Source organism: Argopecten irradians, chromosome 14, assembly GCF_041381155.1.
Source record: "Argopecten irradians isolate NY chromosome 14, Ai_NY, whole genome shotgun sequence".
Lineage (NCBI taxonomy): Eukaryota > Metazoa > Mollusca > Bivalvia > Pectinida > Pectinidae > Argopecten > Argopecten irradians.
Window position 1 is genome coordinate 3,094,484 of NC_091147.1, and position 12,252 is coordinate 3,106,735.

General features: G+C 34.4%; 3 protein-coding genes across 3 annotated transcripts; 1 reads left to right on the plus strand and 2 right to left on the minus strand.

Annotated features, from left to right (window-relative positions):
- Window positions 1–13: 13 nt before the first annotated feature.
- Window positions 14–2,255, minus strand: LOC138308035 (putative nuclease HARBI1). The gene is made up of 3 exons (XM_069248985.1): window positions 1,696–2,255; window positions 1,030–1,141; window positions 14–795 (listed from the first exon to the last, which is right to left on the minus strand). The coding sequence occupies exons 2-3, from the start codon at window positions 1,121–1,123 to the stop codon at window positions 416–418; spliced, it is 474 nt and encodes a 157-aa protein (XP_069105086.1). The 5' UTR covers window positions 1,124–1,141; window positions 1,696–2,255; the 3' UTR covers window positions 14–415.
- A 1,096-nt stretch (window positions 2,256–3,351) lies between these two features.
- Window positions 3,352–10,931, plus strand: LOC138308002 (uncharacterized). The gene is made up of 9 exons (XM_069248959.1): window positions 3,352–3,763; window positions 5,114–5,181; window positions 5,584–5,730; window positions 5,917–5,935; window positions 6,341–6,402; window positions 6,675–6,713; window positions 7,042–7,137; window positions 7,446–7,487; window positions 7,805–10,931. The coding sequence occupies exons 1-9, from the start codon at window positions 3,567–3,569 to the stop codon at window positions 8,002–8,004; spliced, it is 870 nt and encodes a 289-aa protein (XP_069105060.1). The 5' UTR covers window positions 3,352–3,566; the 3' UTR covers window positions 8,005–10,931.
- Window positions 8,841–11,832, minus strand: LOC138308033 (putative nuclease HARBI1). Its single transcript, XM_069248982.1, has 4 exons — window positions 11,390–11,832; window positions 10,115–10,227; window positions 9,455–9,566; window positions 8,841–9,220 (listed from the first exon to the last, which is right to left on the minus strand). Exons 1-4 carry the CDS (start codon window positions 11,811–11,813, stop codon window positions 8,841–8,843), a joined length of 1,029 nt encoding a protein of 342 aa, XP_069105083.1. The 5' UTR covers window positions 11,814–11,832.
- Window positions 11,833–12,252: the final 420 nt, after the last annotated feature.

The following is a 12,252-nucleotide window of genomic DNA, read 5'->3' on the forward strand; positions in this document are numbered from 1 at the left end:
GTATACTTGAACACAAATAAGTTGATACAAAGTGTCTTTGCATGCAGTCTTATTAAAATTAGACTTGTAAATCCGCTCCACTACGATACTCTACCTTACGCTCTAATACAAGTTCTTACATGGTCTGAGGTGACCATGTATGGGAAGTTGTTAGATCTTGTATTGGAACGTAACGTAGAACAGCATAGTGGGAGCAGAATTTCAAGTCTAATTTTAATGAGATTGCTATGCATGGGGCTTAACCTTAGGTATATCTGTTGACTTATATATAATTACAGATTGTTGTGTTGTTTGTAAATTTTGGCAAAATACAACAATCTACAACTCAACAGTTTACACACTTTTTATCAACTTAGTTATGTTTAAGTATACCTAAAAAGTGATACATAGGCATATCAAACAGAGTTGACTTATTTTAAAAGTATTGTCTGGCAATATGATTTCTTACATGTTTTCCATCTGGCTGAGCAAGTACTCCCTGATCTTGGATATGGAGTTGATTGTTGTTATCAATCTCCACATCCAAGATGTCCGACCTTAAAATACCTATATTGTGCAATATAATACATGCTGATGTCACAGTCACTGCACACTCAGGTGCCATTCTGAGACCGAATCTCAGGCAAGGAAATCTGGCCTTCAATACTCCGAAGGTTTGTTCTACTCGAACTCTGGTCCTACACAGGCTGCTGTTGAACCGTTCCTGTGACCGGTCAGCTGGATGAAGGTATGGTGTCATCATATACCTTCTGCATGCGTACCCAGAGTCTCCCAGCAACAAACCATCATGTACTCCTGTTATGTAATTAAAAGACGACTATTTAGACTTTCAACAATAGTGTGTTAAAAAAAATCCCCACTTTTCAATTATTTGAAACAACAAAACTTAAATAATTAGCCTACATAAACATCTTGTTTTCATTATCAATCTTTATCTATGTAGAGATATCAAATCTCCATATTGTAACGTATGAAATAATTCGTGAACGTCTTCGAATCAACTGTCTAAGAATATAATTGACTCATTACCATTTTCAAATTGGTCTTTCAATGCAGAGGAATTCCAAATCCTGGAGTCATGGACACTGCCTGGCCAGGATGCATTGAAGCTTGTTATCCTCATGTGGGCATCACAGATTGCCTGTTGCATGAATACACATTACATGTAACAGTGTATTTCATATTTATTATATGTGCATTAGTTTATACTTCTTATTTATATAGAAAAACGATGAATTTCAGCATTGTATAGAAACTACATTAACATCTTACAATATGGTTTATAATTCATTTCATATGAAAAGTGAAATTTCACATCAAAAGAAAGTGAAATATAGTGAATTACCATAATTTAAAAAAAAAAAAAAAAAAAGCACGATTTAATATTAATCACAAATTTAATAGCTTATTATGTACAGAAGATCTATTTAATCAAAGTTTTCCTGCATATAAAAAAACTGTATCAGTAATAATACTTTCCATAAACTTTTCAAGATCAACACAAGTAAGATATTTATTATTTGAAAGACTGTGCACATTACGTATGCAACTAACTTTGTCAAGGCATTAATGACTATTTGGACAGTCAAAAATCTACCGGTAAAAAGTTCACCTCCCTGTAGGAGTTGTCTCTCTTGACCTGTTATGAGACATACATTTCGTGTATCGAAGAAATATTTATTTTCGTAATTTTACCTGTACGTTAAGGGAATGATACCCTTTTCTATTCAGGAAGTCAGCTTCGTTCTGTGTTGGGCGTTTTATTCTGATGAAGGTTCCATCAACGCAGCCGAGCACATTAGGGAATCCTTAGAATGAGTAAAGGGAACCGGTATTGTATTTCATATTTTCACATCAATGTATTTTATTCATGATTGTTTTGTTTCAGCTTTCTTTTCTCGTTATCAATGAAACACAGGTACAGTATACATGTATATATAAGTGCATTGCATATACGCGGTACATTTTATCTCTATTATACAAACATACACTTGTGATTGTTTCATATTAACTCTTTATCAGAGAGCAATGCTTTCCAGCAAGTACTAGATATCGTCACAGGTATAGAAAAAAACCCAACACACTCCTAACTATTTACCAGGGTTCTATGTAATATAGAGTAAATATAGCTCCCCCATACTGTACTATATTTTGTACAAAAATATAGGGGAGGGAGGGGGGTTATGATTTTTTTCTATATTACATAGAACCCGGGCACCTGTAATTACTATATATGAACAATAATGCTTGAAATTATATATATACACTGGTTTTATTTATGTATTTTCATTTATCGTTTTTTTTGGCTCATTGTTTTACATTGTCTTTTCGTCAAATCGATATTTAGGCTAAATTGAAATATATCAAACTAACTACTGTATTTCATTTACTGTACATGTACATGTACTAGGCCTTATCAATCTCTCTCTCTCTTATCTAAATAATTTCGTAAGTTGCTATGATTTGTCCATATTGATTTCGTTTTTGTCTTATTAAATATACTTTGAATTTTCAAAAATGTGTTGATCTTATTTGAGGCCCTTTCCAATTTTTTAAAGTCGACAAACAAACGTCGTGTCGGCACATTAATAAGACTGCGGACTAATGATCATTGACTTGAATGCAACTCTTTTTAGTTGCGTTTTTAATTGACATTAATTAGTTAAGATATACACATTTATTAGTTCCATATAATGTAGTCGCTTGATGTGTATAATTTAATTACATCAAACTGTGATATGAAATGCAAACGAACAAACCATGAACAACTTTAGTGTTCAACTCAAGTTACATGTAGCTTGTTGTCACACAAGGTGCTTGTTTAGTAACACCGTCGTCATCACTGACGTCACTTCCGCTACCGTTGAAGTTTGGATTGAGTGTTGTTTTGAAGGACGGCGTGTGTAACTGCTGTTATTTCAATATATATGTGAGCTTTTTTGTTTTGAAAACAATATTTTTTCATGCACGATCTTACCTGCTATTGACCCAAACTCTTGTTTGACTGTTGTTGCCGCCCCTGCCAGTCGGAAATTTGATGAAATCTTTCACAAGACTGGTCAAAGCTCTTGTGACACGCCGCACAATCCTGCTAATGGTGGGCTGGGAAATCCTGTTCAAAGAATCGCCAATCAACTGCTGGAACGCGCCTGTTGCTAAAAATCTTAATGTTACTAGCACCTGCAATAGAGGCGGAAGCGCGAGGCTGCGTTTCGTACGATGTGTTACAACATTTTCTATTAGACCTACAATAAAAATGATCGTTCTTGGTCTAAACCTAAACCGACGGAACACTTCGTCCTCGTTTAAAGTTTCTAAGGGGTTTGTCCTGTCCACGAATACCCTTGGGCCCGTATTCATGAAACCGTTCTTATGCTCATACTCAACTTTTATACTCATGCTCAAAACTGTGCTCCGGTGAGAACGTACTCAAAACTCCTATTCACGAAACTTTCTGAGAACGTTCTCAGTGGAGAACGGTAACTAAGAGAACTCTCTAATGTTTGGGGTCCGATTTTTAAATTACGCGCCAATCCGCGCACCTGTAAATAAGCAGACGACAAAATATGGCTGACCACAACAGTCAAGGTGGCCAGGAAAGAAAGAAAAAGACTGTGTGGACTGCGGAGGAGGAGGCAGCCTTGATCCAAGCAGTACATTCTAACGAAAATGTACTGTTTGGATCAATGTCTGGGCCTGGCATTACAAAATTAACTGCTAAGAGGAAAGAAACATGGGACAACATCACCCAGGTCCTAAATTCGTAAGTATCATGAAAACACACATGAAATAATAAAATCATTTTCAGAAGGCGTACATATACCATTATGAAAAGGGTATTAAGTTGATAGTCATAAGCTTACACAATTCCGCATAGCGAAAAACACTGATTTTACAGTATCTGCCCGTAGTTGAGGCCTGGCGTTGTTTGTCCGTTTACGCTTCTCAGCTGTGCCGCTTTTTAGTGTTACGCGCGTCACCCAATCACGTTTCGTATCTATTTTTAGAATATAGGATTTGTTATTGAATAGACATCATTTACAGACGAAGCAGCTCTTTTGTCATCTACCGGATCAAGCTGACCATTACGATAAGTTTAATTGCTGGCCCATGCCTATTATTTTTATAATCTATCCCACTGCACTTACAATATTGTTTACAATTTACGTGATTTAAGCCTAAGCTGACTAGGCCCAAAACGTCGCCTCGGTGTTCAACTTTCTGTTTCTGCATGGCCTGACACAAACTTTTAACTAGGGCTACATTGTACCACCAATATATCTAGGTGTATTTTGTAATGTGATAATGTAGGTCTACTTATGTACAGAGATCGGACAAAAGTAGATCTACAATGTATTTGGATACATAATAATTTTAAATTTTCAACCACAGAAAGCTTATATTACTAGAATCTACATACAATACATACACAGGATAAGTATATAAAAATACCCCTATACATTATTGAAATTTAGGCTTATATACGGCTAATTTTGTATGTTTATTTGCAGAACGTCAGGCTCCGGATCCTGTACAACTGTATGGGGCCTAATGGCTGTGATATATCAATTTATTGAAATAATTTTAATTTCATAACAGGGCTCAACATTAACTTAAAGACTTTTGATAGTGATAGATGAAATGTTACAGTAGTAAATAGCTTTTTTATTTGCAACAGAATATGTTCTGTTAAGATAAGCAATAAATATATATTGCCCCTGCTGTCCAGTCAGCATAGTATACAAATGAAGCTACATGTAGTGGTAACGTGACTAGTATTTATGGAAATGTAACAGGAGAGGAGAAAATGTAGCGGCCAGACCAGCTAGGATTCAAACCAGGGACCCTCAGAATACTAGCCGAGTGCTCTACCGACTGAGCTACATGTACCTGGTCACCGATGATCGACCCAGTCCAATCCCGCTACAGAAATATGGATAAAAAAAAACCTTCAATTTTGTTTCCATGTAAGAGTGGTAAAATCAGACTCAGATTTACATTTGTGTCACATGATAGGGCTGAAAGGGTTAGTTTTGTGATAAATGTATGACATAATTTGTATTGACCTGCAGACTGAACATAATAAATAATGCTCTTCAATTATTGAATTTAGGCAATTCCAGAACTGTAGAAGAGAGACTAAAGACGTAAAGAAAAAGTATTTCAATACCAAACAAAGAGGTAATTTTTAACTAAGCTAAATTTATAAATATCCAATGTAAATTACTCTACAACTCTGCTGATTGTATTGACACACTTGAAGGTTTATTAAGATATATCTATTTCAAGTAAACATAAATAGTTCTTTAATATAAAACTGTTTGGTCCTTCAGTATTATTTTTTTAAGTAATAGAACAACTACTATCAACTAAAAATAAAAGTGTGTGACTTTGTTTTCTTAAATAAAACTTGCAGTATTTCTTGCAAATGGTGTCAGTACTTTGAACTTTTGAAGAAAGAACACACTATATAAAGCCTTTTGATTTAAACAGAAAGGTCATTAAAACTCATGGAAGGTGAAATACAAAATTGATACTTTTGTAATATTGTATGTCATTAATAGTTTCATTCAATATAATTAGCCAAGGCCAAATTGGATAGTGCCAGACACCCTGGGACGGGAGGCGGACCACCACCAGAAAGCCCTTCTGCTGCTGAAGAGATTATTCTAGCTGCCACAGGCTCAAGGCCTGGAATGATGGGTATCCCTAGTGGGATAGATACAGATGGTAAGTCCACTTATTAGGGTGGGGGTATAATATTGTAATATATATACATACATGTATTATATATATTAATGATTCAACACAATGTAATAGTTCTGGATTTATCTTTCATTTATTTAGTTCTCAGATATTTGCTATGACAGAGCCCAAAAGATGTGTTTCAACAAGACAAATATTTGTATAATACAGGAATAGGTAATAAAGGCTAGTGAGAATTATTTTTTAGATTCACAGAATCGTGTGTACAAATATTTAATATGAGTTATTTGACTGTAATCTTTCCCTTATTATGGCCAGATAATAAATGCATAATTCAGATAAAGAAAGGGATAGTTTAACTTGTGTAATATATGAATTATTTTAGGCTTAAATTGTAAAAATAGTGAATATACATGTACAAGTAACATACACAATCTTTTGATGAACAACACATCTACTCCAATTTACATTTACACACATATGCATGAACAGGGTTCAATAGCCAAAAAAACAGAATCTGACTTGATACCTGAAGTAAATCAATCTTTATTTAGATTTCTAAGGGGATAAAACTTAATAACTGTAGGTAGTTCATACTTATCACCATTGTTTGATGTTTCATGTTATAAAACAGCAGTGTTGCCAATCTGCCCAGAGAGAGGATTTGCAGTGCTGACAGTTTGAATGAAATTCAAGGTAAAGCTTATTTGTGGTAAAAGTAATCTCAATTAAAACAGCAGCTTATCTTATCATAAAATACACACGATAACCAACTAACCAACTGAAGTATTGAAGCAAACATACAAAAGTCATGATTTTTTTTATCTAAATGTTGAAGTAATCAAGCATATTAAATTCTTATGACCTCAATACAACATATTTGATCTTATTTTGTACAAAAAATATGTCCAAAATTGACAGTTTTGTTAGTCAACAGATTATATTACTTCGATCTCATTTTTTTCCAGCTGCACTTCCATCAACAAATGGATCAGGAAATACTACATGTAAGTAAATAAAGGATCTGAACTGTGAAAGCGTTGAACTGCTGTAACGGTTTTATTCTCACTTTGTGCTTTCAATGTTAAAACAAGAGGCCCATGGGCCTTAGTGGTCACCTGAGTTCGGATACAGAATGAAACAAAGACACAAAAAAAATCTATGAAGAGTTTTTTTTTTCTTATTTTAGCCATTTTGACCAATTTTGGCCCCACCTCTCGGGCTCCTGGGGGTAAGTCGTGGAAAAATTGTTAATAGGAATCAGGTGACCTAATAAGTTTCCGTGGCTTGAGGAACAATTGGAACCCCTATGTAATACTTTTAACTTTTTTTCAGTCACTGTATCATGTTCAGATGTCCCATCATGTTCAGATGCCCCTAACGTTGCTACATGTAGTACTACCGTTACCGTTACTGATGAGCCCATTAGTGGTAAGTATTTACAGTTGCAGTGTTTTATCAACACACTCAGATAATCAATTAACTAGAACACAATACAATTTGTTATAAAATTCTCTTTTTGTATACATGAATACATGTTACCAGTATTTAATTTTGATAACTCCCCCAACTCTTTTAAAAACAAATCATCTTTCAAAGTTCCTCAACCAGTGGAAAAACAAGGAGTCTGAGAAATTAGTTTTGGTAAGTCTAGTAAGTTATTTGATTTCTTATTTTGTACTAAATATTTTTTGCTATACTGGTAAGAGGTAATGAAGTTGTTTCTCTATTTTTTTCAGGAAAACGTTTGTCAACATCACATTGTGATGAATCCAGAAGTAGTAAGTATTTTGATCTGTCATTCAATATTCAAATGAGTTTAAATCAAGAACATAAATTGCTGTGAAAGTTATTGAACATGTAAACATAAAATGAAGCCATCTCAAAAATAAGTTAGTTAATGGTATTTTTAAAACAACATCTATCTTATGATCATGTAACAAAATCCCAGAAATCCAATGACTGAGCTGTGCTTTTAGAAATATTAGAGATCTAACTCTGCACATAATTTGCATGCTTTTGTTATTGATTTCACCTTGTGATAGAGGTTCTTTTTATTGTTTAAACATAAATGTGTGTTTGAACATTTGTACTTCAGAAAAACAGAAAACCACATCTGTCCTGACAGAAAAAAACCTCCTTCTTGACAACCAGAGGCTTCAAGAAGAAATAGAGAAAATAAAAGAGGACAGAAAAAGAATCAAAACTGAAAGTGAAAAGTTGGAAAAAGAAAAGCAAGTGCTTGACTTAAAATTTGCCTACTGGACCTTGAAGTTACAGCACGAATTTCAATTTTAAATGTACATGTATTTAACTTTTATTTAAGGATTAACTTGAATAGATTTTTTATGTTATGGAGATATAACACAAAAATCTGAGTGTACTCTAAATAAACCGCGAAGCGGTTTATGATGAGAGTACACTCAGATTTTTGTGTTATATCTCCATAACATAAAAAATCTATTCAAATTAATCCTTATAATTCAATTTACTAAAGATAATCTCTTCAACATTTAAAATTCATTTTGGGACTCTTTTGTCTATAAAATTATTACGCCGTCATCTCAGCCAATCAGAAGCGACGTTACAAACGGTGACGCCATTTGTTTCCTTTATGGGCTGATAAAGTAAATTTTTAAGCCAATGAAAATGCTCGTAACAAGCAAAATTGAATTATATCTTGTTAAAACAAGCGACAGTTTCAATATATTACTTCTAAAGTATACTTGAACACAAATAAGTTGATACAAAGTGTCTTTGCATGCAGTCTTATTAAAATTAGACTTGTAAATCCGCTCCACTACGATACTCTACCTTACGCTCTAATACAAGTTCTTACATGGTCTGAGGTGACCCTGTATGGGAAGTTGTTAGATCTTGTATTGGAACGTAACGTAGAACAGCATAGTGGGAGCAGAATTTCAAGTCTAATTTTAATGAGATTGCTATGCATGGGGCTTAACCTTAGGTATATCTGTTGACTTATATATAATTACAGATTGTTGTGTTGTTTGTAAATTTTGGCAAAATACAACAATCTACAACTCAACAGTTACACACTTTTTATCAACTTAGTTATGTTTAAGTACACCTAAGAAGTGATACATAGGCATATCAAACAGAGTTGACTTATTTTAAAAGTATTGTCTGGCAATATGATTTCTTACATGTTTTCCATCTGGCTGAGCAAGTACTCCCTGATCTTGGATATGGAGTTGATTGTTGTTATCAATCTCCACATCCAAGATGTCCGACCTTAAAATACCTATATTGTGCAATATAATACATGCTGATGTCACAGTCACTGCACACTCAGGTGCCATTCTGAGACCGAATCTCAGGCAAGGAAATCTGGCCTTCAATACTCCGAAGGTTTGTTCTACTCGAACTCTGGTCCTACACAGGCTGCTGTTGAACCGTTCCTGTGACCGGTCAGCTGGATGAAGGTATGGTGTCATCATATACCTTCTGCATGCGTACCCAGAGTCTCCCAGCAACAAACCATCATGTACTCCTGTTATGTAATTAAAAGATGACTATTTAGACTTTCAACAATAGTGTGTTAAAAAAAATCCCCACTTTTCAATTATTTGAAACAACAAAACTTAAATAATTAGCCTACATAAACATCTTGTTTTCATTATCAATCTTTATCTATGTAGAGATATCAAATCTCCATATTGTAACGTATGAAATAATTCGTGAACGTCTTCGAATCAACTGTCTAAGAATATAATTGACTCATTACCATTTTCAAATTGGTCTTTCAATGCAGAGGAATTCCAAATCCTGGAGTCATGGACACTGCCTGGCCAGGATGCATTGAAGCTTGTTATCCTCATGTGGGCATCACAGATTGCCTGTTGCATTAATACACATTACATGTAACAGTGTATTTCATATTTATTATATGTGCATTAGTTTATACTTGTTATTTATATAGAAAAACGATGAATTTCAGCATTGTATAGAAACTACATTAACATCTTACAATATGGTTTATAATTCATTTCATATGAAAAGTGAAATTTCACATCAAAAGAAAGTGAAATATAGTGAATTACCATAATTAAAAAAAAAAAAAAGCACGATTTAATATTAATCACAAATTTAATAGCTTATTATGTACAGAAGATCTATTTAATCAAAGTTTTCCTGCATATAAAAAAACTGTATCAGTAATAATACTTTCCATAAACTTTTCAAGATCAACACAGGTAAGATATTTATTATTTGAAAGACTGTGCACATTACGTATGCAACTAACTTTGTCAAGGCATTAATGACTATTTGGACAGTCAAAAATCTACCGGTAAAAAGTTCACCTCCCTGTAGGAGTTGTCTCTCTTGACCTGTTATGAGACATACATTTCGTGTATCGAAGAAATATTTATTTTCGTAATTTTACCTGTACGTTAAGGGAATGATACCCTTTTCTATTCAGGAAGTCAGCTTCGTTCTGTGTTGGGCGTTTTATTCTGATGAAGGTTCCATCAACGCAGCCGAGCACATTAGGGAATCCTTAGAATGAGTAAAGGGAACCGGTATTGTATTTCATATTTTCACATCAATGTATTTTATTCATGATTGTTTTGTTTCAGCTTTCTTTTCTCGTTATCAATGAAACACAGGTACAGTATACATGTATATATAAGTGCATTGCATATACGCGGTACATTTTATCTCTATTATACAAACATACACTTGTGATTGTTTCATATTAACTCTTTATCAGAGAGCAATGCTTTCCAGCAAGTACTAGATATCGTCACAGGTATAGAAAAAAACCCAACACACTCCTAACTATTTACCAGGGTTCTATGTAATATAGAGTAAATATAGCTCCCCCATACTGTACTATATTTTGTACAAAAATATAGGGGAGGGAGGGGGGTTATGATTTTTTTCTATATTACATAGAACCCGGGCACCTGTAATTACTATATATGAACAATAATGCTTGAAATTATATATACACTGGTTTATTTATGTATTTTCATTTATCGTTTTTTTGGCTCATTGTTTTACATTGTCTTTTCGTCAAATCGATATTTAGGCTAAATTGAAATATATCAAACTAACTACTGTATTTCATTTACTGTACATGTACATGTACTAGGCCTTATCAATCTCTCTCTCTTATCTAAATAATTTCGTAAGTTGCTATGATTTGTCCATATTGATTTCGTTTTTGTCTTATTAAATATACTTTGAATTTTCAAAAATGTGTTGATCTTATTTGAGGCCCTTTCCAATTTTTTTAAAGTCGACAAACAAACGTCGTGTCGGCACATTAATAAGACTGCGGACTAATGATCATTGACTTGAATGCAACTCTTTTTAGTTGCGTTTTTAATTGACATTAATTAGTTATGATATACACATTTATTAGTTCCATATACTGTAGTCGCTTGATGTGTATAATTTAATTACATCAAACTGTGATATGAAATGCAAACGAACAAACCATGAACAACTTTAGTGTTCAACTCAAGTTACATGTAGCTTGTTGTCACACAAGGTGCTTGTTTAGTAACACCGTCGTCATCACTGACGTCACTTCCGCTACCGTTGAAGTTTGGATTGAGTGTTGTTTTGAAGGACGGCGTGTGTAACTGCTGTTATTTCAATATATGTGAGCTTTTTTGTTTTGAAAACAATATTTTTTCATGCACGATCTTACCTGCTATTGACCCAAACTCTTGTTTGACTGTTGTTGCCGCCCTGCCAGTCGGAAATTTGATGAAATCTTTCACAAGACTGGTCAAAGCTCTTGTGACACGCCGCACAATCCTGCTAATGGTGGGCTGGGAAATCCTGTTCAAAGAATCGCCAATCAACTGCTGGAACGCGCCTGTTGCTAAAAATCTTAATGTTACTAGCACCTGCAATAGAGGCGGAAGCGCGAGGCTGCGTTTCGTACGATGTGTTACAACATTTTCTATTAGACCTACAATAAAAATGATCGTTCTTGGTCTAAACCTAAACCGACGGAACACTTCGTCCTCGTTTAAAGTTTCTAAGGGGTTTGTCCTGTCCACGAATACCCTTGGTCTTGGAAGAACACGTTCTCTTAATTCACGTTGCACAAATCTACCTCCTGCCATCTTGCGAACTTATTGTGATCTTGAGCACTTGGGGTAGAACTATACTCAAGGAAAGTTGAGAACGTGAGATTCGTGATTCTGAGCAAGATTCTGAGCATAGAACTTTTGAGGTGAATGAGAAGTTATTTGTTACGTTACGATACATCAGCAGTTAAGTCTTACATTAAATCGAAAGTAGTTACTATGATTAACTTAAACATTTTCCAATCAGGCAATGCATGTACACATTCACACATTCATCCGAAAGCTCGCTCTATGCTTTTTACTATTTTGAGACTATATCCCTATAAATCGATTTCTCTCAATGATGTCGCTGACAAACCGTCAATGTGAATAGCCTTACTCACCCGTCTCTCAGTCCGAGGCCTCCGCTGCACGATACACTGTCGTTGTACAGAATATTGATGCCATAGCCCCTGGGTGTCCGTTATATGTTATA

Bases quoted from the DNA above. Each gene is read 5' to 3' on its own strand.
- LOC138308035 (XM_069248985.1), bottom strand. From the start codon at position 1,123: ATGAGGATAACAAGCTTCAATGCATCCTGGCCAGGCAGTGTCCATGAC. The intron at 796-1,029 runs GTAATGAGTCAA...ATTACATAACAG, and splicing joins GAAAGACCAATTTGAAAATG to GAGTACATGATGGTTTGTTG.
- LOC138308002 (XM_069248959.1), top strand. From the start codon at position 3,567: ATGGCTGACCACAACAGTCAAGGTGGCCAGGAAAGAAAGAAAAAGACT. The intron at 3,764-5,113 runs GTAAGTATCATG...TATTGAATTTAG, and splicing joins ATCACCCAGGTCCTAAATTC to GCAATTCCAGAACTGTAGAA. The intron at 5,182-5,583 runs GTAATTTTTAAC...CAATATAATTAG, and splicing joins TTTCAATACCAAACAAAGAG to CCAAGGCCAAATTGGATAGT.
- LOC138308033 (XM_069248982.1), bottom strand. From the start codon at position 11,813: ATGGCAGGAGGTAGATTTGTGCAACGTGAATTAAGAGAACGTGTTCTT. The intron at 10,228-11,389 runs GTAAGATCGTGC...ACTCATTCTAAG, and splicing joins AGAGTTTGGGTCAATAGCAG to GATTCCCTAATGTGCTCGGC. The intron at 9,567-10,114 runs GTAAAATTACGA...TTAATGCAACAG, and splicing joins ATCATTCCCTTAACGTACAG to GCAATCTGTGATGCCCACAT.